The sequence below is a fragment of the Cinclus cinclus genome, chromosome 1, assembly GCF_963662255.1.
Source record: "Cinclus cinclus chromosome 1, bCinCin1.1, whole genome shotgun sequence".
NCBI classification, from domain to species: domain Eukaryota; kingdom Metazoa; phylum Chordata; class Aves; order Passeriformes; family Cinclidae; genus Cinclus; species Cinclus cinclus.
This window is the reverse complement of record NC_085046.1, coordinates 6,416,975-6,444,030: the sequence shown is the minus strand read 5'-3', so window position 1 is coordinate 6,444,030 and position 27,056 is coordinate 6,416,975. Positions and strand designations below refer to the sequence as shown.

The following is a 27,056-nucleotide window of genomic DNA, read 5'->3' as shown; positions in this document are numbered from 1 at the left end:
CCTTTACATTCAGGGTATGTGATCTGACATAGATTGACAAATATGCAAGGCCGACCTGATGAGATGAAGTGGGGGGAGTAAATCAGGACTACCACAAACATGCATAAAGATGTTAACAGCTTTTATTTCACTGGTGCAAGGCCCATGTGTCATCCACCACTCACCAAGAGCAAAACAAAACATCATCTCCTAAAAAACAGTTTCAGAAAATTCAAAACAAAGGAACAGTGGCTATAATAAACTTCATACAATACTGTAAATCACTTTGTATCATCCAAACATAAACAGATCAGCTTCTATCATACATGGCTTATTTTTTCCCAAAAAAATAGTATACCAGCACTACTCCAATACATGCCTCACACCTGGAAATGCATAACACTACTCCATGACATTGACAACTGTTCGTGCTTAGAACTATTCATCAATTCACCCTACCAATATCATAAAATACAAAATTATATGAAAATCTACAAAGCACTGTCCCAATCCTGCAACTTATTCCATTTGGGTAGGTACCTGTATCCATTTCAACTCCCCTAAAGGCAATGTGGTATTTAGTGCTCCATTGCTAAAGGTTTGATTGCAAACGCAGGGCACAAGTGGGAAAGGTTTAGATCTTTCCACAAGCAGTGGAACCACTGCCTTATTCTTCTAGATTCAGTTTCAGTAGTATTTGCACAACCTCCTAAACCAAGACTTACCTATTTTCAATTACCTCACATTTAGGAAGAAAGAAGGAAAGGCTCTGAGTAGTCAGCAGAGAAATGGCTCATACTGAAATGACTTGGGGCTGTAAGCTGTGCTTTAGTGCACAGTGGTGATCCAAATGCCTCAGAGTTAACTGTATCTTGGTTCAGTATTTACAGTATCTGCTGCCGTCCTCTGCACTGCATGAGTTTCTTCACCAGCATGGTATCAGAGATCTTATTTCCACTGGATGAGCATTATGACATGACTCCAAAAACGGGATTATGACGACAAATACTAGGGCCATACTCTTCATAGTCCTTCTTGGTGTGACATACTTGGAAAAACTCTGGCTAAAAAAATATAAAACAAATCCCCCCAAAAGCATAAGAACATAAATAGAAAAAAAACCAACAAATAAATAACATCATGGCATTTCTGTAGACTGCAGCTTTATGACATTGTATTTCCAAATGTAATACAATAAAATGAGAAAGACTAGGATATGAATGCAACTCAAGAGAATTTTGGTCATAAGACTGCTTTTAAACACAGCAGTAAGAAATTCCACTCGGCAGACAGCAATTGGTCCCATTTTCCTGCATTTGCTTCTCTCTCACATTTAAGACTATTGATTTGGATTCTATATTCCTGAAATCCTAACTAGCCTCTAGTGCTGGTTTAAAGAATAAAGGCACTATACTGGAACTATCATAGCAAAACTACTTCAGAATTATGCTAACTCATTATATCCTCACTCGAGCAAAGTTCCTATTGCCCTGTACAAATTTTACTGAGATAAAACTTGGGTAAGGATTCCAGAATGTGACACAGTTTAAGCTGTCACAATGAAAAAAGTTGAAAACTTAGTACTCAAATCATATACACCCAGAATTCAACATGCAATAAAAATTAAGAACAATTTTGATGAAGACTTACTGTTGAAGCCAGCATGGAACCTCCAAACCAAACTGCGTAACGCTGCATGTGATGGGTTATCACCTGAACTTCCACTGGTTTGGGCTAAGGAAAACAGTTCATATTTAGTTGGTTTTCAAACTTAACACGGTCAGACACCTTCAACCCTCCATTCACATTACTACCACACTTATTACTCAGATATGTTCCCCCTAGGAGACCAAGTACTAAAACTCTTCATGACAAATGTGATGAAGGACACAAAGTTAAATCCCTCCTGCCTACTGCTCACACATCTCCTAGAAGGAAAACCAGAACTGCTCACAGTTATTTCAAGATTCCTATAAAGAGATGTCATACACTGCAAGGCTACCAATGCTTTTAACAACACAAACATATCCTACTGACTTTACAGTGTATTTTCACCAGTGAGGTGAAAACTTTGAACTTGATTTCTGTCACTAGTCATGCAATTAATGTACTTGAAATGCTCACTTACTTTTATCCGACCACCACTGAGCTCCTCACTGAGCCGCAATCTTGCATCCACCACTCTCTTCAAATCCCTTTGCAGTCGTCGTCCAAAGTCCCTGAACATCGTGGATCCTCCTGAGAGGACCACATTCTGTGCAGAAATTAAAAGATACATTCTGTAAATCCATCTTCAAGCAAGTTTCCCAACAGCCAGCACTGCAGAGGTGATTACTTGAATCTCAGCATCATTAGGAAGCTGACAAGGTAGGCAGAACACCTTAAGTAATCTCCAATTCACAGGAGGTTTATGGCTCCCCTACTTTTCTCCTTTAAATACATTTATGTAGAATGGGTTATTACAAAGGAGGATTCCATTAAACCCATGAGCTAGTACCCTACACATGCAGAGCAGCAGAAATAAGACACCATATCAAGAAGTTTCTCTGGGGATGCTCACAGCAAGCAATTTGAGCTCTGAAACTAAATAGGACTCAAGTCTCATCATATTACATAGCTACAAAAGCTAGAAAATTATCTAGAACTCTCTTTTCTTTTTTTAATTTCCAGAGCTCTTCAAAAAAGGCGCCACACCTTCACAGAGATCTGCAGCACAGAGAAAGGTATGATGCCTCTTCCCTTGCTTTGTCTGGCATTACTCAGTTTTCAGAGCAGAACCAAATGCCTCTCAGCCTCAACTTGTACTTGGATTTTAAACATTTTAGAATTTCTCATCCCTAATTCTGATAATGTTCAGCATCCCAGACTAACTCAGAAGTCAGTTCAAAGATGGGGGATTCAAAACAGGACCCCTAGAACATTAACATTGGTGGCAGCAAAAATGCAATTCATTATCAGAAAAAAAGAACTCAATGTGACAAAACTACACACATGCCTTTGTACAGTGCTAAAAACACTCACGTGCCTTTGTCACAATTTGGATCAGGAGTCATTGTACACAGGTCCAAGGATTACCTCAGTAACACTTTTTGACATTGCAGACCAAGACTGTGCACATAATGGAAGAATCCCTGACCTACTGTTTTTAGCCTGCACATGCATCTGAAGAGCCAAAGACATGCATAATAAGTGCTCACACTTGCGGGGTGCAGAAGTGCTTGGATTTTAAGCAACAGATAACCATGGAAATCTTGTTTGTACCTTGTAAAGTGAGAAGAAAGCTGTTTGTTTATTCATGAGAAAAAAATTCCTGCACATCATAAAAACCATTACAGTAGGAAAAACTAATTTCTTCACAGCTTCAGATTATCTACAGTATAAAAGAACGCACAACAAGGCAGAAGTGCTTTGAAGAAAAATAACCACAAGTCCCCATAATATTACTGAAATATTTCCAAAAGGAGAAGAGAAGGACAGAGAAGAGGAAAAGAGCCAGAAATCAGAGCTGATCCTAAAAGTTAAAGCAGGAGGGAGGACTCCCCCTACTCTCCCCATACACAAGAACATCTCTTCCCCTGCATCAAAGTGGTTATGCACGCCACTTGGGAAAAGGAAATTGCTAATGGGCAAAAAAACACAACAACCAACCTGAGTGATGAAATAGCAATTAAAAAGATGCCATCAGAAAAATATTATCTGGAGATAATGAAGTTGGCGAAGAATGTGAAAGCAGTAATTCTATTCAAAGCAAATTAAACTTCAAGCACACTCCATAAAGTGGACAATGCTATCACTAAAAATAGATTCCAGAATAAACATAAGAATAATTTTTCAAATACATCCAAGACCAATTCTGTAATGTAATGTAATGTAACTACAGAGTTAGCAATATCACTGGGAGGCTCTTTCTACCTAGTTATCAATGCAGGTTAGAGGCTAAGAAGTTACAGCTTCTTCAAATTATGATTATGCAAGCACTTCTACACACTGAAATCAGTTCAACAATAACACTGCCCAAGGAGAACAGAAGCACCAAGGTACAAATGTTGAAAAGATAAGTCACCTCATTATCACATATCTGGACTGACAACATTAAGCAATTTCTGGATATAAGTAACTAGGGGACACCAACTGCATTTAGAAGATGGTTAACTATTGAGTTACAGTTCCCTGGCTCCCTGAACTTCTTGTCAGTACCAGACCAAATCCATGCTAACCCTTTAGTAGAAGACTTATCTTACAGCCTTCAGCAAGTTCTCAACTCAGCAGATCAGGTCAGAAGCCAGGTACTCCCCACTTACAGTGAAAGCAGAATCCACATCCACTCCAAACCCATCAAACACCACACCCACCACTCACAAAGGACACAATAAAAGTGAGAAAAGATGGTCAGATTAAAAAAAAAAAAAAACCCAGAAAACAACCAAGGGGGCACCACCTACCTCCCTCCACCCTGATCTCTCAAATATCTTCTCTAGAATAAATCTGCATAATTCTAATAACTACTTAATAAAAAAACATAAAAATAAAGCAAGTTAAATACACCTGTGTATTTAGCTTACTAGTGATGTTTGAGTTTTCAGCCTGTCAAGGAATCCTCTGGCCTCCCAGAAAAAGACATCAAAGAAGTTTGGCTTTAAGTATCTGTTTCCAGCTGATTCCTTTAAAGAAGACTTCTTCTGATCTTACTCTGCTCAAACACACTTCAGCTGCTATAACAGCTCCAAGCAGCCCATGTGTTTCTCAGCTAACATTAATTATCATACCTGCTGATGGAAAGAACCTCCAGCTGGTTTTTACTTTCATAGCTAACTGGCTGAACATTGAAGTCGTTTTGAAAGAATGTGTTCCCTCGGCAGAAAGGGACCAAACCCCTCCACACACCTGAAAAAGTTAACCACAACAAGCAAATAAATGGAAGTAGGCTATTTCTGGAAGGAGAGCAGGGGAGTGGATACCAATCACAGAATCATTAAGGGTGGAAAAGACCTCACAAATCATCAAAATCACCTCAGAGGACTGGTAAAAATTTCTCAACTCTCATTTGTACCTTCTCTTATGAGCTCTGTGGTACTGGGTTTCTCATTGTACCATTTCTGGTACTATGCCTGTACAGTGTAATGCTGCAGAGATATGAAATTACCCAAGAAATCAGCTCCCCAGCTCCTGCAACAGAAATCTGTGACTAAATCAAGCTTACATAAAAATTCCAGAGAGGGAAACTAGCTCCCGAGGAACTCAGCACTACCAAACACAAGGTGCTGAACTGGTTTGTGCATCTTCACCCTGCACACATCAGACTCTGCAGCACCAAACTGAAAAGCATCCCTTGCTTTTCTGCAAGTAAGAACAACACATCCCATCTTCCCTTCTTTCCAATGACAGCCTAGATTAACATGATGTGACAAGACCACCAGAGACATGTAATGAGATCAATATATGACTGTTACTAAAAATTATTATGGGTAAAATCAGGAAGGTTCATAAGCTGAAGTACTTCATTAGTAAGTGAATCAATTAAGCTACATGTCTCTGCTCATTTGGTTAAAATAGGGCACTATTTGCCAACACAGTATGGAAAGTGTAAGGATAAATATTATTTGTACCAAAAGATAAATATAGCACAAAGAAATTAATTTATTGTGAGAAACACTATTTTAAACATATATTTACTTCTAATAATGAAGAAACCATTTAGTTTTCCTTAAAATCATGAATTTAACATGCATTTCCCATTTCAAGTAATAGCAAGAGATTTCAGCATGACTTATTGTGGTGCCATTCTGCAGAAATATGCCTCAGACACAAAAGGAACCAGAAAATCCTGCAGATGCAGCGAGCTATTGTTAAACCAACTAGGAGGAATAATATTAAACATTTATTTACAGCTATGATAGGAATAAGCAGGGCTTCTCCTTGGTACTCCTGTGCTACAATGACAGAGTTAATCTCTTGGGGATCTCATTCAAATAAAGCAGTATTCAGGAGGAATGCTGTTCCTTTCCCATGTCCTGTCATGGTGCCAGCAGATGCCATGGCCTGGCAGCCTCTCCCCCTTTCCTCACCCCCAGAGCCTCCCCACTCTTCCCTGGGTCAGTAACGGAGTTTCTGTGGTGCTGGAGCACAGATCAACAAAGCCAGTCCAACAGTGCCATCTACCCACCACGCTGTGCAGCTGGAGCTGCTCTCACACCAGCTGTTGCTATTTACCAGCCATTCAAGTCAGAAGTGATGTCAGGGGGGTTTTACCACCCCCTCAGCTCCTGCACCCAGGACCTCTCCAGTGTTTGAGGATGGGCTCTTGTGAGCTCAGCAGTTTAAACTTGCTGAGTGCACACTGACACAACAAGCAGTCCGAGTCTTAATTGTAGCGACGAGCTTGACTTCACTATTTCACTAAGTTTTCATTCTGAGAGAGACTAATCTGAGTCCACAACAGCTGCACACTCAGCTAAAAAGTAACCTTCTCTAAGGAAAAAAGCCAATTTGTCAAAATCTTCTCATCATGCACCTGTGTTTCCATGGAAAACCTGGATAATTCATCTCCAATAAAACACACTTGCCAATATCCTACAGTCCCCCATCTCGAGCAGAATTTTCAACTTGAGAATTTGGGTTAGAAGTTTGAGGTCAAGGATGTTGTCATTTGATTCAGCATGATCTGAATCATGAATACTTAAGCATGCTTGGCTAGGACCTTTCAGAGGTATTTCTGACAGAGTTTACCTGGCTTCAGATGTCATTTGTCCTAGATTCTTTCATTCAGATATTTGTGCTAAAAACATAGCAGAGAAAAGTTGACGGAAATCAATTGCTGGGACAGTCAGTGACCATACACTTCCATCCTTTGTATTAGGAGAAGCCAAGGGCCTCAGAACTGTTAATACTGTTCTAATCTTAATTCTGGAAGTACCTGAGGAGAGACTCTGGATAAGGAAAAAGAAAGATGAAGTAGAGCATGGAATAAAAGTGATGGCTTCTGAACCTGTTACTAACAAAAAACACTGTTTATTAGGATAGCAAGCAGTTTTAAAAACTTTTCAAAGCCCTTCATCCACCTCTGAAGTTGTTATAACTACATTCAGGAGGAGACTGTTTTTTGACACTAAATGCCAAAAATTCACATCCTAACTGATGAATGTTTCAGAGCACTTTCAGGTTGAAAAGAGACTTTTAAACACCATTTAGTACTGAAAACATTCTACACCAGCATCTGCTGTGGCTGTACCACAGAAGCAGATATTCATCACTGATCCAAGCTGGGTGTGCAGTTGTTATACAGAGTTCACTGGTGTGCTCACAGGAACCTGAAAGCTGGGAAAAGGTCTTCTCATTTTTTACAGACCCTCTCATGCTACTGCACTCTCCCTGCAATTTCTCTCCATTTCTCAGATATCAGTTATACTGTGTCTTCATATAATTATGAGCTAAGTACAAGGAAAGGTTGTGGAACAATATTTTAAGAAAAAAGGAATGTAAAAAATTCTCAAAAAATAGAACTAGATTAACTATACACCGTTCTTCTCAGACAACACCAAGGGTGATGGAATATCTCACTGAGCCCCACAAATTTAGGATTTTTAGCTGCATGCAGGATGGGTCATTTTTCAGTGGAATTCAACACACAGGAATGATCAACCCAGCCAGGATACCAAATTGTTTCATCCATGTGGTAAAATCCAAAAAACTATCTCCTCTGCCATTTCTCATTTCATTTGAGCACTCATTTTAAATTTCATTTTTCTTTCTGAAGCTTTGGGTTTCCCCCCCGCTAAAAAAAAAAAGAAAATTAAATAAATCCACAAAAACCCGCCTAATTTCTTCTAATTTCAATGCAAGTTCCCTGGTTTCAAACCCATACCTATCTTTTTCTGTTTTAGCAGAAAGCAATTGATCCCAAGTAATCCAGATCTCTCAACTCCGTGTTACAGAATACAAATCAGTTTTTCCAAGCAATCACATTAAGGTGATGTAATCATGGGAATTAGAGAGTGCATTACTGGCAATCATGATACAATTAAAAAAGGCTTCATCACATGTGAAAGGATGTTTGTGCTCAGTATTGAATGGCTGAAGGTTATGGGATCTTGTGGAGGCACAGAGAAGCTGACTTCAGCTGTGGGATGGATTTCCAGTGGTGCCTCTCCCCCACTCCAGGCCCCAGTGGGATCTGAGAAATGCTCATTAGGCCTCAGCCCTGACATCTGCACTTAGACTAAGCCCTTCTTGAGCTTAACAGAAACACTGTCTGTTCCCAGAACTTACAGGTGTTAAGTGAGAACCTGTCTTTTAACAAACAGCCTCCGAAACTTTTTTCTTGTCCAAATAACAACTCAAGTGAAATAATATTTCTGTTATTGAACTTTCAAAGAAACTTACCAACTCAAATTGTGGCCAGGATGGAAAAATATTCTTAAAGCCCACTCTCTACTGGTCCTGTAAACAGCAGTCCAAAGTGAAATCCTTTTGAGCTCCCAATTCCCAGAAAATAAGGGGCTCATGTGTACGTCTCAAACACCAATAACTAATAACTGTGGAGCCAACCAAGACTGCTGGTAATAGCAGACAAGAATTGCTGGTAATAAGCAGGGACTATTGGTATTACCACACTGTGAGGAAGAACAGGATTTGGCTGGAGAAGAGGGGCCAGGCACACGTAGGGCATTTGTCCATGAGAACAAACCACAACACAGTACAAGGAAAAAGTGGGATGCAGCTGGCATGGACTGTGGGGTAGAATTACTACCACCAAAAGCCCCTAAAGCCCTCCAACTCATTTCCAGAAAGGCCTGAAAGAACAGACTGTACATGGTAACTAATTTACATGGAAAGAAAGAAGCCCATATTTGGGAGAGAGAAACCTCTCCATAAAAAGGCACCCCCACCCCAAGCCTGGCAGGTGCCCCCAGGAGCCTGGGCATGTCATTGGGCAGACTGATGCAGTTGGATCAACACTGAAACTAGGACTGGTGCTCCCTTTTTCTTTCTTTCTTTCTTTGATGAATCACTTCCTCTTTAATTCCTCTCTTCCCTTTCAGCCTACCCCTTTACCCAAAACCAACTGCTCTGTGCTTAGACAGTACATCAGAGACTAACAGATCAATTTCCATGCCAAGTGTGTAATTCATTAATCAAATTTTCAGACTCTCTGACTTTTGTCATTTCTCTTGATCAATGAGCATTTACAAATCTTAGATGCTTTCTCCTCTTCAGACTGGGCTGTCACAGATCTGGCTAAAATCTTACCAGGGTTCCGCTGGTCCAAACATCAACATGAGGTAAGATAACAGGCCTTGTGAGAGAGATGTTCATCAGATTAGGAAACAGGGATACTAGCAGTAAACCTCAGAAATACCATAGGATATCAAAAGATGGGTTGTGGAACAATGATTCAAAGGCTACATACCACATAAAATCTGCAATAAGGGTACTGTTAGGTATTTTCTGCAGAAACACTGAGGAAGAATCTAAACACTTTTGATGGAAACTCAGCTCCAAAGCACAGGGCTTTGGTTGGCCTCCACTGAGCACTTTGGGCAAGTGAAACTGATAAATCTCAGACAGAAAGTATGAGTGGAATATTTCTGCATCCATACACTGTTTGAAACAATGAGAACAAGAGATGCTCATGCCTTTGAAGTGACTTTGCTTTAAAAAGATAGCAACTATTAACATTAATAACTACTGACATCTCTCAGTGCATTCACCAGGTAATTTTGAAACATTATTTTAATTAAGCAAGTATAATGAAAAATGGGAAAAGAAAAAACAAACTCTCAATCAGTGGCAAGCCAAGAGAAAGTTATTTGTCTACTGATTATGATGAAGCAGAAGTAACTTAACCTCAAATTTTAAACACCATTTTCTAATTAGTACCAAACCCTACCCTAACAAAACAAAGAACCTGTTGGTCTGAGGAAGCTTTGGTCTTTTACATAAAAAGCAGAGACCCTAAGCACAACCACACACTAAGGGGTTCCTAAACCCTGCTGCTATCTAAGCTTGAAGTCATTGAAGACATCTACTGCAGAACTGACATATGAGCCTGTTAAGCAGTTCAACTTCCCCTTTCCTCCTGCCCCACAGATCTGCTCTGGAGAGCCACATCTCATTCTAGATCACAGAGGCTGTTTACCAGGCAGGGAGAAGAGACTGTAAAATTTTAAGAGTTACAAATTGTCATGAGGCATGACTTAGTTGGAACTTAATGCTAATTCTACCAGGTGAGGAACATTACCACCTTTTACATGAGCAGACAAATCTCTGCATGCTCTAGCTTTTTGCTGTTATTTCCAAAGATGTACTGCTCCTGCACAAGCAGAAAAAAGGTAACCATGGGGTGTGGGATGTGCTGCCAATAGAGACAGAGCTTGCCATGGACTATGCATGTCAGTACCTTGCCTTTCACTCCTTAAAGAATCAGGAACTGAAAGTACTCTCTGGACTACATCCTGGGTTTAAGCTGGCCTAATTGCTCTCTCTTAATTTTTCAGTTTTCGTGTACTTTGTAAATAATGCAGTATTGACTAAACTGCAGACAGTGGGCAGGTACAAGACAAAACCATAAAAGAAATATTGGAAACCACTACTTAATAAAGCAGGAGAAGAAGGGTAAGACCACAGTATAACCCTTGAAATGGGCAAAACCAAAAGTCCTTCAGGCACAAGAATTCACATTATAAATACAGATACAGATACATATAACAAAATACAGATAGAAAATAACATCCCTCTGCTACAGCTTCTCAGGGACAATAGTTACCTTGGTATCCAGCCTTTACAAAAACTTCTCTTTCAAAACTAAAAAGCAGCAAGTATCTACTGGCATTCAGAAGCAGCACTTTGTTCAATTTCTATCCAAAGTTCATATTTGTCATTGTGGAGGGAGTGTTAGCCATGATGCTGGTATTTAGTCCTTCAATACATTACATGAATCTTGCAAGAGAAAGGCCATACCTTATATAATGGACGCCGGACATCAATGGGACAGTTCTGTATAACTTCATCAACTACATCCGAAATGGACTCCATGAAATCAGGGTTAGCAAACTAAAATGAAACACAACAGGCATTAGAATTTTCATCCAAAGAACAGAGAAATAAAAAGGCAGAAATAAGACTGTGGAGAGACTTTATAATAGGGGATGAGTAGGAGTTTCCAGTCTTGCTCACCACTTATTCTACATTAAAACAAACACTCCTCTCCTAGGGAAATGATAATTTCTTTCTCTGCTGAGAAACTCAGATTCTCTTCCTTGGTCAGAAATTCAGTTTATAAGTTATGCACTATGCACTTTTATTGCCTGCAAGATGAGTTTGAGTTCTCCTGCAATATTAAACACACTGTTCTTGCCACTAACTGTGGTCCTGCCTTTCCTTTCAAGGGAGATTAAAAACACCAGTGGTCAAATCAGAATGCTTCCCTGCAAAAAGATTTTAATGCTACTAAAATACTTTAGTTAAATTCCCACCAAAAGGTCATATTTTTTTCCCAAGCCCAGGAAGTATCTAATGGTTAAAAAGCATAGTCTAAGGTTTTGAGTGAAAGCCCCTTCAATGCCAACATGAACACAGTGCTCATGTAAATTTCTGCATTTATAAAATGAGAGACTCCAGAGATGCTAATGTGCTAAAAAAACAGTCTAGTGAAAATTTTCCACTTAAAAACATAAGCTTTAAAGAAAATAATTGGTGATAGCCCATGGTTTTTTCCTTTCAGAGGTTAAGTTCTGAAAAATTAAAATAATTACCAGTACATCATAACATATTATTCTAGATATATTATAAGGTTTTGTGTAGAAATACGTGGGATTTACTTTCAAAACAAGATGAGGTATCTACGTGAATGAACAAATAACAACAGTCCAACATAACAAGCATTCACTGAACTGAGAGAAAATTAGCAAATGAAGTTGGCTTGGAGCTCAGGAGCCCTAAGAATGATGGGGGGCACTCCCCAAGAATTCAAGCTAACTTCCACAGTAAGAATTAATCATGCAAGAAGCAAAAACATGAAGCCACATAAATCAAAAGAGATGCTGCTGCACACCATGTTTTCATCTGAATGACCTACAGCCTGCAAACTCCTCAGCTCTCCATGAACATACTGACAAAACAGCAGGGGAAAAGGAATAAGCAGAAATGAGACGTAGGGTATAAAATCATCCCAGAACAGGAACAGGAGAACTGAATGTAAAATTGCAGTCCGCCAGCCAGTACAATATGGTTGGAGAACAGCAAATAAAATATCTAATTTTAAAAGTAGAGCTATAACCTGGATAGCCACAAACGCCAAGACCTAACTTCAGAAGTATTAAAGACTTCAAAACAAATTCTGTAAACTGAAAATAGGAAAAGATTACAAGACAGCTTTAAAAGGCAGCATTTACCTAGCTAAGTTGCTACCCTTTTAAGTGAGAATGAAACACAACAAGAAATTCTCTTTGGATGCAGTACACATCATCTATTGTTTTCTTGTCTAGGAAGTCAGTTCAGGTTTGGGTGGCTTTTTCAATACAAAGTCAAGAAACTACCAAGAAATGAAAAAAACAGAAACTGGTCCTTCATCCTGTTCCCAACAGTCTTTTTAGAAACTATGGAAAGGGAGCTCTTAAAATTATGTCTGACATGGGATTCAATGCTTCTCTGTTAAATCACATTGGTAAACAGCGGGGAAGAAAAACTATTTAGCCCAGAGATTTAATACTGGCAGAAGATCAGATGGCTACAAACTGACCATAGAAGATTAAAGCTGGAATTTAGACAAAAGGTGGCAGAGAGAAGCTTTTTAGTATTCTTCCAAGGAGGAGGGTAGAAAATGGGAAAATTCACCAGTCTTGATGTGGATTTTAAAAAAAGTTTTTTAACAGTATTACAGACTATGGGTGCCTGCATAAGTTCAAGTATGCAGGAATTAAGAGGAAAGAGAGTATTAAAACCAGACTCCTTCTTCTCACAATATCCTGAAACTCACTCCAGCTGCACCACCAAAAATCAGACAGATGAGGTACAGTAATCTTTCCCAGAATTGTACATACTACTTATGACCACACCAAGAGATTTCAGTAGACTTCCTTCAAGGGTAGGTTTATCTTCCATGCCTTACAAGTCGACTCAGTATCAAAAGTCTGCATCCAGTATTTATAATATCATCAATGCCATGCTTAATAGACAAAGGGATTGTCAGCACACAAACACAAAGTATAAAGGCAGGCTCGTTTAAAAGAGGAAAATGCTATACAAAAACTGAATTCAAACAATTTCTTCTCAAGTTCAGACTGCCTTTAAAAGAACAGAACAAGATGTTTTAAACCTTAGACTGGACATGAGAAAAACACTTTTCTGCTGTGCTGAAGTTACCTGTGAGTGCACCTGGTTGGTGTTCAGGAGACTCACTGGCCCCTCACTGCCACGGGATGGCGCCCAGGCACCGGGAACGACACAACTTAACACAGCTATTCCCTGTTCTTACCTCGGGATGGAAGAAGATTTCGGGCCCGAGGAACCTCTCGTAACCAACATCTATAACAAACTTGGTTTTGTTGATGGCATTGATGCCCGTGTATTGTTTGATCCACTTGCGAGAGTCCCCATCGTACTTGGCGAATTCCTTCACTATGTCGGGGCAGATGTAACAGTATTTCTCCTGTTAACAAACACCAGGCGTGAAAAACAGCTGAAATAATTAGTGCATCACTGAATCAACGTGCAACACGATCAGAAAAGAAAAATGTGAACATTTCTACAGATGGAGCTGTTCAAGGGACTTTCTCAGCCAAACCACAACTGAAGCTTTAACCCCACAAGGCAAGAGGCCCATTATGTTCCCAAAGGGCTGCACACGCTGACTCAGCTGCATCTGCCTCTCAAAATCAAAACATCACCAACAGTAGGTCTGTGACAACAAAGAATTTCAAGAGCAAGCTTTCACTGCAAGAGCAGGCCCACACAATCACCCTACTGCTTTGCTTGTATTTTAAAGTTCTATTACAAAGAAAATTTTAAACAACTCCAAAGTTTAAATACTGATTTTTAATCTGCGGAACATACTCACTCCAAACAGTCTAGCATGAATATTTTCTTCCTCTTTCTCCTTCCCCCACACTTGATTGGATAAACCACCAGAAGCTGGTGTAATGATAATACACTGCCTACATTTGGATTTTTAGAAGAGCCACTGGCAAACTTGCTAGAGCCAAAAAACGAGCTCAGGGAGATTTATTATGTATTTATTAAGAGATAAAGGAGGATGTACCTTTATGGCTTTTGCTGTCTCCAGAGATTGTTCAGGAGGAATTCCTACCTCCCTTTCCCTTAGAAGCTGTTGAATAAAATAAGTAATATCTCTACCTGCAATAGGAATATGTTTGATGCAACTTCCAATTACATAGCCTTCTGCCTATGTAGGAGGAGAGGAAAAGACATATTTAAGGGGAAAACTTACTGTGTATCAATAATTAACATTCATTTTTATAATAATCTTATTTTCTATTAAAATTAAAATCTTGAAACTGCAAAATCACTCTCAAAATGTGCACCCCACTGCAAAGTGGGTATAATTTTTATTTAAAGACCTTGATTACCACATACAAACAGGTATTGATTATCTAATAGATACACAAGTGATAGTCATGTACACACACATTAGTCAGACCTGATGGTTCCTTTAAGGCATCATCAGAAAAGCAAATGTAATATAAATTAACTACCTGTGCTCTGTTTGAGAAAGAAAAATTAATAGAAAATAGTATAAAACTAAACTTCTCAGACAAGAAAAATCAAATTGGAATAAAAAACTCAGAAGTAGGATCTTAGAATGAGCACAACAAAAATAAGAAATCTACTTGCTGAATTTTTTTTAGGATGTATTTACTGAAAATACTGGTATTGCTGAGCCACATTATTTCTACCCTGGCTTTTTTTTTTTTTTTTACACTTTCCAGAGTTTCACGCAGTAAGTGCTGTTTATTCTCAGCATTGCCCATATAACAAAATACTGAGAAGATCAAGTTAAATGCCAAAATGCAAGAGGAAGTTAAAGGGAAACAAATTTTCATTTCTAATATACCTGACCATTCAAGTACACAGTATAGGTCAAAAACACACAAAATTACATCAACGGATGTCAGCATAGATAACTCTGTATTTTGAACATCCTCACACAATTAAACTGATGAGATTGATCATGTATAAGAACAGGTACTTATATAAATTTGTAATTGTTTCCACATAAGCAGAGTGGAAACAATAAAATACAATAAATCATACAAAAAGCACACATTACCAGATATAATAAACAGTCAAAATGCAGGGTGTCGAAAAAGTTAGGAAATTTCTTGTCAGACACTGCTGGAATGCAGGAGACATAAACCCATGATAATCACTGATATTTAAGAGAACTGAGGCATCATAGTAAAGGAAGGCAAGGTTTTTCACAGAAATAGCCTTCTAAAAGCTAGACTGATGGCTCCTTACTGTGACTTTGCTGTAGTCCACAAGCGAAATTAACACATAATGAAATTCATACTTTTGCAAGGAAGTCTCAAACAACACTAAAAATTTAAAAATAAGGTTTCACTGGAAGCTTACTTAGATTTATAGTAAAGAAAGCCTGAAATCAGCAGTGCTTTGGACAAAGTGCACCCTGCTACTCACCACAGGGATTACGTGGGTCACTCCATCACCGCTGTCGATGACAATTCCAGTCAGAGTCCGCTCCCCAACCTGCCGTGATGTCCAGGAGGCAGCTAAGGCCAACACTGCCTGCAGCATGCAGAGTTTATATTTAGAAGCAGGCAGAGTGTTCTAATTTACACTCTCAAAAAATACTGTTTCAAACATTTTAGACACGTGTCTACAAAAGACCAAAACGCTGCAGTTATTTCGTTATTAGAAGAACACATTCACTTTGTTCACCTGCACAGCAATGTAAAGTCCTGGGATGTTAAATGACTCAAACATGATTTCTGCAAGATATTCTCTGTTTTCTGGTGTGTTCAGTGGAGGCTCTGTCTGCAAAAACAAAGAGTTTTGAAAAAGCACCTCGATAGGATCCTGTCTTGATTAGCTTGGTATGGTAATCAAACTTTTAAAATCCCCAACAAATTTCAAACAGAATTTAAACAGTGTTTGAAGCTTTTCAAAAGCAACAGCTGGACTGCAGTAACCTGCATCACAAAATTAACAGAATATAGTTATAATGCAGCTTTAAAGATTAGTTTTCTCCTCCCAACCCAAATCCTGTCATTTCTAGAGAAATAAGACATACAGAGGAAAATCTTCCAGCAGAGCTACTTGTGCTTGGAATGGTATTTGGTTTTCCTCTTACCAAACAATTTCCTTACCAGGCCTCATTAACTCACCATTAAAAAGTAGTGATCCTCAGGCTCAGCTCGGAGGTACTTGAAAATAACCTGCTCCATGAACCTCTCCATGAGGTCCCAGTCTTCAACAATTCCATGTCGGATAGGCCACTGCAACAGCAAAACTCATCAGCACTGGATCATGCAGGGACAAATAAACCCAGCAACAGGAACAGTCTGACACCTCATCTCACAGGTATCTTATCAAACCTTCCATCCTGACTCAAATTCAGAGGCACAGGTCAAAGTTACCTCCTTTTCCCAGGTACTTCCAAGCCCAATTCTACCTCGCAGGACTAGCAGTCAGAATCCAGACTCTATTCCTGTTAGTCTGTTGCAGAACTGTATTTTAACCTCTTTTCTGTATAAACTTTATCACTTAAAAAGTTGAGAATCATACTTGGCTTCAATATGCCTTTCCATATTATAAAAATAAATTAAAACCATATAGGCTATATATTTTTCAATGAAAATTTCTGGCAGGGATGATGTTTACATTTTGTTCAATGTTAAGAACACAGCTGACATTTAAGTAACACAGAAGGATGTATAAAATATGATTTTTTTCCACATAGTTCATAAGCCAGTAACACTTTGTAAGTACAAGAAGTCCTTTACTAGGGTATGGAAAATATGATTCACAGAAAAGCTGGATTGAAGACAGCCCTTCACAAAACAATTGTGACATTCCCTGAAGCAAAAGTATCCAACACATTTCCCAGTTCGTATGCCATGTTAAAAGGGCACACTTCTAGCAAGAATTTAAATATTCAGTGTATATGACTATTTTAATCGCTCAGGATTTTGAAAACTGAACAGCTGCACTGTATCAATGAATATTTACACAAACACCAACCACATAAGACAGCACTAGTAAAACAGATATCTAAAAAAGGGTAAAGCCATGAACCAAATCATGCCGTTTTTAAAAAGCAATAAAAATACTTTACAAAATAAGCAAATGTGTTTTGAATGGCTATCCAGAAGTCCTAGAACATTTTATCATAAAAATGTGAGTCTTGGGAAAGTCTGTCTAGGTCTCCTGAATGCTCACCTTTGTAGCATAGGTAGGTTTATCTATGGCTTCATCTCCTATGAAAAAGTCCAGATCATCAACACCTTTCATTACTCTCCTCTGAGCCTGGTCCCCCACTTTGGCCGACTCTCGGATTGCAATACCTTAAAATAAACCAAAAAATACAAATCAAAACAAAAGTAAAACAGCTAAATACCAAGTGATCAATATTTATTTATTTAAGGATTCTTTTCCAGAAATGAAAATTGGGATAAAAAAAGTAAAATCATGTAAGTGATCTATTGATAAGCCAATAGAGCTGAGTCATTCTCACTGCATCCTGCAGAATTCTGGTCACCCATCCCTCATTATTGTACATAATAATTCACAGAAAATATTGAAAATGCATTTTTGTCACAGACTACAGCAGTCACTAAACCTGTACAAGTGCAGCACTCCAGTAAGCAACATGATTTTCTGAGTTGTAACACTAGAATAAAGAGGAAGAGCACCAGAGAAGAAGAAAATAAACTGTGTATTCAAAAATAAGTATTGGAGTCATTATCCTGGTTGGTGAGAAAGAGGAAAGAGGGAGGGGAGAAATCAATTTGCAGCGCTACAGAGAAATCTTTGGAGACACTTATGCTTCCCATTAGCAGCCTGCAACTATCACTAAAATTATTAGATGATGGCTGCTGTAGGCAAGAAGATGAGACGGCAAAAATCAAATCTGGGACAAGCTAAAAATAAAAATGGAATAAGTACTGCTAAAATGTAACCTTATTTATACAGTTTTCTTTTAATAGGTCATAATTAGGATCTAAATAACATCTAGCAGAAAATGCAAAGTAGGCAGGCATCATCCACAAACACACCAAATTCTACTAGCACCAAAAAATGACTCGCAGGCAAACAATTCTTTTGGAAAAACATCTACCCTCCAATAGGTTTACAGTTGCATAAAACAGCATTTATAGCAAATTCACAGGAAATCCCTGCTATCCCACTTCTTTAACATAAGACATTTAAATCTTTACCAGTGGTTTGGGTTTCAAATTTTACAGTATTTAAAACAGTGAGACTGTAAGCAGTACTGCAGCTACACCTGGTGAAGAACATGTGTCCCCTTCACTTCTCTGGCCACCAATTACCTTTATAATTTCCTTATCTTTATACTTCCTACCATGAGGAGCTACAAGGTAGTCTAGATGCATTAGTAAGTAGTTAATTGGCAAAGTTTTAAAAAAGTAAAAAGCAGTGTTTAACATAAATGGAGGTAAAAGATGCCATTATAGATGTAAATACATAGTCAGTGCTATTATTTATAAATATATATACAGCATTTCAGAGAAGCTAATAAGATGTCAACTAAAATCAAGAATACTAGAAAAGTAAAACATTTTAAACAAGTTTAACACAAAAAAAATTAAAGAGTAAATCTGTTCAACAAAGGCATGCTAAATGTGCAAGAACATTTTACTTGGTAAACACACACCCAAAAGGAACATTTTCTAATAAGAACAACTTTTTTGAATATTAAACTGTCTACAGTCCCAGACAATGTAAATAAGGCAGACACCACCTGTACTTTAGTACTTAATTTGATTGGGAGCCTTCCCCAGATTATCCAGGCTGTAACCATGGTGTCAGGTAGACAGGAGGTAAATTGCATTCTGTCTACTCAAGAGTTCTGGCAAAAAAATAATGGAGATAAAAAGGAAATTGGACTGGAGTTCTCTTCATCTTTGTCATAGCAACCAAGAGCTGGTTTAATGAGCAACAGTCCTAGCTAACTGCAAACAAGGAGCTCTGTTTAGCTACACTCCAGCCAAAGATGCTAACACGATGAATATCACTTCCCAGATGGACACGGGACTAGGACGGCTGAGCTGGGAGTTGGAAGCATGTCATTTCATCCTGAAAGTGCTCAGTGACAGCAGTGTATATTACAATTTGAAACAAAATCAACTCACATGATGGGATAATGAACTGAGGTTCTGTATTTCCTGCATAGCCAAGCTTCGTATACCTAGGGAAAAAAAAAAAAATCACCATTGGGTCATTAGATGCACTTAGATGCAAAAACATGAAGAAAAAAATACTTTCAATTCACTCCATTTCTTAAAAGTAAAGGTGAGCCATGCATCACATCCTATGTGCACATTTTCTGGGTTACGCTTTCAAGTATCATCCTGCTGAAAAGAAAACTATATTTTAGGTGTTAATTTATTTTCCAACTTCAGCTTACAAATTTTACTAGTGTTATTCAGAACTATCAAGTCTGAGAACTCAACTCTTACTTTTTCCATCTTGTTGACCAGCTATGACCAAAGACAGGCAGGTCACATTGCACCTTCTGGTAAAAATTAGGGCTGTGCAGATTTTACTCTTCAGTTACCATGACCAAAGGGAGCTTTAGACTTCACGTATTTGTTTAGTATTCTCAAATACAGGAAAATAAAGAAATAATACAGTGTCACAAGTATAAACCACAGCAGAGAACTCTTGTTACAATCCTTATACAACTCCCTTTCAGGCCTTGAGCAAACCACTCACTTTGTCACAGGTATAGTGACATAGTATCTATGTGTGATAAAAGACAAATACTTGACCAAAGCGAGCCTGCACTGATTAAATGATTTAGAAATGCACAGCAGATGGCAAAAAGTATCAATCATTTCTTTCAATATACATATAATATTTATTTTAACAAGTAAATGATCAAGAGGAAAAAAAGAAGGGGAAGGGTAAAAAAGTAATTTTAACACAAAACTTAAAAATTTCTACAGATGCTAGTGGCTTCAAGCTACTCCAGATCTTTAACAACTAGAAATAATTAACATCCCAGACTATGAAAAACAACTCTATTTCCTAAGGGGGAAAAGAAAAAAAAAAAGCCCACAATAACAAAACCCACATCAGAAACAGTGTTAAAAGAAAAACCAACCCAACTAAATTGATTGAATGCTTGCAGAGATGGATGCCATTCTTGAACATTGCCATTAGCTTGAAACAGAATGATTTGAGGGAATCAGCATTGTTCACATCAATTTTACACAAAAAACGTAAAGCCATGATATTCTTAAATGAGATCCGTCCCAGTCTAGGTCCAAAAGTGAATTTACAGTCTTTGTCTGCATCCTACTCTCAATATCTGCAAACAGTACTATGCCATGGCCAAAGCAGAGGGTTTGCATCTTCATTAGCAGCTTGAAAAGTAGGTTTGTCTTTACAGAGAATTTGGTATAAAAATACTCATTAAGAATCACAGTTTTCTTAGATAAAGGAATTAATCTAAATTGAATTATCAATGACCTTGGAACTTAAATATTTATATTTCAACTTCTCTTCAAAGCTATAGCTTCAAAAGACTTCAAACAATAGCTAAAAAGCCATTCCCCCCAAGGCTAAAAAGACAAGGACAGTGTTTTGGAGGCAAGGGTTTGTTGGGTTTTTAATCATCATTACAGACATATGCTTTCAGTCTAATCCAAATTGTTTATACACACTTGCTGTGGCTCTCAGAAAAATATAATCAGGATGTTAAATTAGACTGACTGTAAAGAAGGACACTACTAGTAAAAATCCTTTTTATGATTATTATTGCATAGATTCTTCACATTTTATAATGATGCCTACCTAGGGAATATTGTTAAAACATAACAAGCAACAACAGGAGTTCCACTGGGATTTAAGACCAGTATAGGCCACTTCCTCTTATTTCTCTCTCTGAAATGAATCATGACTAAATGAACATAATGAAAACCAAGGAAAACATTTCTTTGTTTAAAAGACCCAGTTTCAAGACATAGAAATGACAATTGGGCAGAAACATAATGAAAAAAGCCCTTCAAGCCTCAGTGACAGAAACCAAAGACAATATCTACCTACACATACATGTAAATACATATATATACTTTTCATACTATTTTTATAAATCTGTGTGCATGAATAAATTAAAGGCTTCCTGCAGTCTAACCAGAACTCATTTCTTAAACTAAAGTCTGGCCAAGAGGTGAGTTCAGTTTGCCATATTTCCCCCTCAACACACATGCTAAACTCACACCCACTCACAGTATTAAAAAAAGAAAACACTCTCTAAAAGTCAATTTGGGCTACCAGTCTGCAAGAGCTTTACCTTCCCTCTCCAGAATGGATCAGATCCCACTACTAGAGTAAAGTTAACAAATCCCTACAGCTCAATATTTTACAGACACATTTTTAACCTGGATTAATTCACCTAGTGAAAAAACTACCAAATAAGTTTATTTCTCAGCATAATGAAAAAAATTCTCTTCAAAGAATTAATTTCACAGAAGGTAACATATGGAAAGATTTCTCTTGCATGCCATTAATCCATGAAAGACTGATACTGAAACTAAGAGAATAACTAAATTCTCAGTTCAATGGTTAAGCAAATAAGCAGAAAAAATCTGTTAAAATCTACTTAGGATCAAACAAGAGACAGACTGGAACAAGCAGCCACATTTCAGGTATTTTTGACATAACCAAACGGAAGAGAAACTCCAATTTCTCCCAAGACCACTCAGGAAGAGAAGGAAAATGGATTATGCAGTGGGGTGCTCTTTGCTATCCAGGAGCCTCAAGACATGGCAGCCTTGGCCCCAGAGCTCTGCTCTGCCCAGCAGGACCCAAACTCATTCCACCTCTGAAGGGTACATTAAAATGTTTGGGTGACCCAGTTCCAGGACCTCCCACAGAAAATACTCCCTTTCCTTCATGATATTTAAATATTCACTGACCGGAAAGGCTCTGCACTTAAACGGTTACAGGTTACCTGGTCTTCAGCCCTTTCTCCAATGAATATTTAAGCATCTAAAACACATTTTTCTTTCTCTTGGGTTACAGTCTAGCAGACTAATGGCAATGCAACATCTTGTGATCTGTAAAATTACAGAGACAGCTGTAGCAGAATGTGTAGATAATCAGTATTCCAACTTAATTTCATTAAAAGCAGCAATTTGTTGCCAGTGAGATAGGAACCTACTGGAAACTGGCCAAAATTTAGGATACTACACTAAAAATTAGCAGAAAACAGATCCAATAGACTAAGGTTATTTCATGCAAGGATATCTGGAGGACTACTCATTTTTTTAAAAACCTCTGGAAATTTTCTCTTTCAACATATTGCTGAAACAAGCAACTTCTAAAAACAGCGCGGTCTCTTTCATACTGTTTTGACCAGGTGACGAGTTTGTACACAAGCCAATTTCATAAACTTTTGTATAAGGATTTGTCATCCTAACCCTGCTCTCTTCTGAGGTCCCACCAAGATGGAAAGAAGAAAAAACTTGCATCAAGATTTGACTCCAAAGATATACAAATGTACTGCACTTGGAAGCAGATGCTGCACCCTTAACCACTTTAGAGAGATGTTTTGGAAAATTATTTCCAAAGCATGAGAACAAATCACAAACTCAAGGAGCTGCTTTATCTATCTGAAAACACAAGACATTCAATTTTTCTCTTGTAAGTATTTTTCTTTTGTCATTATTTTTCTCTTGTACAAGTATGCAAAAGAGCAAAGCCCAAATGTGACTATTTTAGCATTTGGACACTCTCTACTGTTTTTTTGGTCCACATCTTTAAAACAATTACATTCACACAAAAAAAAAAAAACCTCTGAAAAGATAAATATAACGTGATTAAAAATAGCAGAATGCTTTGAGAAAATCATGTAAACAAACAAATAGCCTCTGTAAATAGAACACTTTCTCTGACAGCTAAGAGGCTGAATAACCAGGCTATTGCTACCAGAACACCTGTGATGCCAGGCTGCCATAACAGACTCTATCATCATTATTACAAGTATGTCTGAGGAACTTGCAACACGAGTTCCTAATGAAGATTTGGAAGAGCACTTTTGAAATCAAGGGATGGGAATGAAAAAGCCATGAAGGAGAAAATATCAAATAGAAAAAAAAAAAATCTATTTTGTCTGCACAATCTACCCAAGAGCATCAGCAGCCACTATAAGAATAAAGAGTACAGTAGAGCCATTGGGTTTCTTGAGGAAGTCTAGCACTTTGCAGGACTGAAGCCTGTGATTATAAACAACAGTTAATTAACTCGAGCTCCTTAGACCCAGAACAGCAATTACAATAATTCCTGTTCACACATCTCACATGAGAAGAGCAGAGGCAATAATTGGCTAAAGTATCTCACTAGGCACCAGAAAAGTAAGAGAGGGAAAACATAGCCTGTTTTGAGGCTCCAGCTATCTTCAACAGCAACATCATCAAAAAACACCTTAAGCTTCAAGTTTTAGGACCCAGTCCAGCTCACTTCTCCCAGAAATCAAGTATTTACCTCCAAACTCATCTGCAATGCTTTGCCAAAATATTTTTCTTTACTAAAAAGGAATGGCTTCAATAAAATACACCCAAACCAGAAGCATTCCTCAGCATCTGCAAATAGACTAAAGAGAGGTATTTTAAAATATCTTTGGCTTGCCCACCCACCTACTTCTGTTCTGATGTCCCACAGCTAAACGCCAATTAATAAAACTAGTTGTGAAGTTTAAAGCTATTTAAAAACAGCAACACAAAAAGGACTGGTAATCCTAAGGAACTAAAAATAGCATGCCCTTCTCCACAAAGAGTGACAGCAATGTGTAAACTGATCACGAGGAGAACCTCATGCAGAGAAAATCAAGATGTAGTGCATCAAAACTGCACGATGTCAAGTCATTTGCAAACACTAACAGAAAATATTAAAGCAAATTATTAACTATTTCTACAAGATTTGTGAATAAAGAGTGAACAGTTAGCGGCAAAGGAAATTCAAGTCATCTATAGCCAATAGATTAAATGAATATTCTCCTGTCCTGCTATAAAAATATGTTTCTCACTGAAGGTCTGTAATTATTTTTTATACACCTATTCTTACGTTTTTTTGAGGAATTCTCACATTTTACAGGACTGAGGCATGTGGCTGTGAGTGACAGTAACTTAAGCCTTATGCACAAAACAACAACAAAGCCATTCTTCTAACAAACTTGTTAAAACCCTTTACATGAAAAAAGATGGATTAAGTGGCTGGACAGAGCACCTCATTCAGTACCAGAGATTTAAGCAGAAAAGTGTATTTTATGTACACAATGTTCCACAGTGCATGTCTGCATATACCTTTCCCTTTCTGCTATGCTCTTCCAAATTTTTCATCTGAATGCCCTTTCATGAATAATTTGAATGAATTGTTTGAAGCTAGTAACCCGAAGTAGATTCATTCTAACAATAAGAAGGTTTTCAGCCCACACAGAGGAAAATTCCAGAGACTGCGTATCAATGAGTCAAGCTATTTCTTCTGGCTGCTTTTGTTCAGATTCATTTCATCCTGAATTCTGCAAAATAACTTATTCCACATTCAATAGTCTCTTGGCTGAAAAGTCTTCCATTTTTGAGTGCCCTACAACAAAGTCAAGCACAAGTCCCACCAGCAGAGATATCATGTTGTCTCCGTGAATCAAGATTTGGAGGCACTGAAAAATAAATGTGCACCATTTGGGGACTATCCAGACCCTACCTGAAACAAAACAACACACGTCCCCCACACACAAAACTCATCCATGCAAGCACTAAACAGATTTTAGAAATTCTATTTCAATTATTATTTCTTTGAAAGGACACAATAAGCAACATCCTATCCTTATTTATTTTGTGTAACTGTTGGCTAGCAACATCTACTGTTAGTGTAACACTAGAATTACTCCACAAACTGAAAGCCAAGGGGGTCTCCTGCAAAAGGCAGCTTCGGCATTTAATGCTCTGGGTTTTATAGTTTCTACTGAACCTTTTCTAAAGGATTTACCTAGATCTTCCATTTCTCTCAAGTCGTAATCAAGTAGTAATCCTGTAATCTTAACAGATCTGTGGAGGACAGATACTTAAAATATCTTCAGTAAATATATAGACAAAAACCTGGGAAACTACCAAGAAGTATCTGAAGAAGAAGCAGAATTACACATAAGGTAGAATTTGGTCTCCATTCTACTTCCAAAGTCTCCAGCTGTGAACTCCAGTATTCCCCACTGAGGGAACAGAACTGGTTTCTGGTAAGCTAAGGTATAAGCAGAAACAGGCAAAGATTTCTAGAACTTTCATGACATATTTCAAAATGTGACATACTTTTTCAGGAGAAGGCAATGTGGCACTACAACACTGGAAAATGCTTCCTGCAGTTACCTAGGGACTGGGTTTTCTTCATCTGGTTGGATTAGTTTGGGATTTGTTTTTTTAAAGATTGTTCAGTTCAGGAAATTCTAAAGATAACTTTCCAAGTATTAAAGAAATTAAAACAGTGTTGCAAGTTCCCTGCAGAGGAAAGGCTAAATGAGTGCAATCAGTGATACCGAGTCTGACAAGTAAAGCTACTGCATGAACAGTTAGTTACTCATGGACCGGTGCTTCACTTCCTCTCCTCAGAGCTGTCTGTAACTGTTGGGCCAAAGGAAAGGTATTAATTAGCAAAAGCACAGCACAGATTCGGTATTACCCTCGTTACAGCTCCCTCTGACATCTCCCCCCCTAACGCACCGCAGGAATGGATGCTGAATGGGTCTTCTCTAGCACAGAGAGGTAGGACAGACCCGCTCCCGAAACGCCTCCCAAGCAAAACCTCTGCAATTCAGAGTCACTCCTGCCCTCAAAGACTTGAGCTACAAAACTTGAGGTTTGGTTAAGTATGGAATAAATGTCACACTGATCCGAGAAAGGTGAAGGGATAACCGAGCGCATCACTGGACCAAGGCAGCGCGCTCCCACCTCAGCCGAAAATGCTAAAACTGGGGACGGCTGGTTTCAAACGCGGAGAGGAGGCAGGAGCCGCACCGCGAGCGGCCCGGGGCAGGGGAGCTGCGCTCGCCGGGCTCTGAGCCCGCGGCCGTGCACGGCACCCACAGGGCTGCACCCGGCCAGGGCATCTCCGAGAGCCTTCCCAGGGATCGCCCCTGGACTGCTCTCTGCGGGCTCCCGGCTCCTCTCCCCTTCTGAAGCCAGTCCCCAATTTTAGCACTTGCATCATGCAATGCTCCAAAGCCAGAGGACACAGAGGAAAACCGAGAGGCGAGAAGGGCACACAGAAACACGCGCGGCGGGGACGCGGCAGGGCTGCCCGGCTCCGCGCTCCGGCGGGACGGATGGGCAGGAGGGGGAGAGGGGGGACGAGAGCGATGAGCACCAGCCCGCTGAAGGCCGGAGGGGACAGAAGCCCTCAGCAAGCCGAGAGAGCACCGGGACACACGGCAGGAGCGCGGCCCCGCGCGAGGAGCGCTCGCCGGCAGCGGGAGGCGGCGGAGGGGCGCGGCGCGGAGACATCCCCCCCGTCCCCAGCACGGGGACCGGCAGCCGGTCGCCCCTGCCCGCACTCACCCGGTGCCGCCATCGATCACGCAGGGCGGCAGGCAGCTCGCCATGCTGCGGGGCCGGCAGTGCGGGCCCTACGCCACCATCCGGGCGGCCGCCGGCTCCCCCGGCGCGGGCTCCATGCGGGCGGGCCCGCAGCGGCCGCCGCCAGCGCCGCCCCCCGCGCCTGCGCTGCCGCCCGCGCCCGGGCCGCCATGTCGGGTCAGGGCCTCCCGCGGCCGCGGCGTGAGGGGGAGCCCCGAGCGGGACTGTGTCCGTGACCGAGATTCGTGCTCGGGGTGGGGGGGGTGAACTCGGTATTGCCGAGTCAATGTGGTT

The 27,056-nt window shown here is 39.4% G+C and overlaps 1 protein-coding gene across 3 annotated transcripts; it reads right to left on the bottom strand.

Annotated features, from left to right (window-relative positions):
- Positions 1-451: 451 nt before the first annotated feature.
- On the bottom strand, positions 452-26,788 carry ACTR3B (actin related protein 3B). Of its 3 annotated transcripts, XM_062493724.1 has the most exons (12): positions 26,745-26,788; positions 19,329-19,384; positions 17,395-17,519; positions 16,341-16,451; positions 15,895-15,990; positions 15,634-15,741; positions 14,234-14,377; positions 13,451-13,624; positions 10,936-11,028; positions 2,108-2,233; positions 1,630-1,713; positions 452-1,043 (listed from the first exon to the last, which is right to left on the bottom strand). In XM_062493724.1, the coding sequence occupies exons 1-12, from the start codon at positions 26,786-26,788 to the stop codon at positions 948-950; spliced, it is 1,257 nt and encodes a 418-aa protein (XP_062349708.1). In that variant the 3' UTR covers positions 452-947. The 3 variants fall into 3 exon arrangements, with proteins under 3 accessions (XP_062349708.1, XP_062349715.1, XP_062349723.1); XM_062493731.1 differs by lacking the exon at positions 2,108-2,233; XM_062493739.1 differs by lacking the exons at positions 1,630-1,713; positions 2,108-2,233.
- Positions 26,789-27,056: the final 268 nt, after the last annotated feature.

What these genes read in the sequence shown, in the direction of transcription:
- ACTR3B (XM_062493724.1), bottom strand. Translation starts at nt 26,788, where the DNA reads ATGGCGAGCTGCCTGCCGCCCTGCGTGATCGATGGCGGCACCGG. An exon ending in GACTTTACATTGCTGTGCAG is followed by an intron (nt 15,742 to 15,894) that starts GTGAACAAAGTG and finishes TGCATGCTGCAG; the next exon opens with GCAGTGTTGGCCTTAGCTGC. An exon ending in AGACAGCAAAAGCCATAAAG is followed by an intron (nt 13,625 to 14,233) that starts GTACATCCTCCT and finishes GTTTGTTAACAG; the next exon opens with GAGAAATACTGTTACATCTG.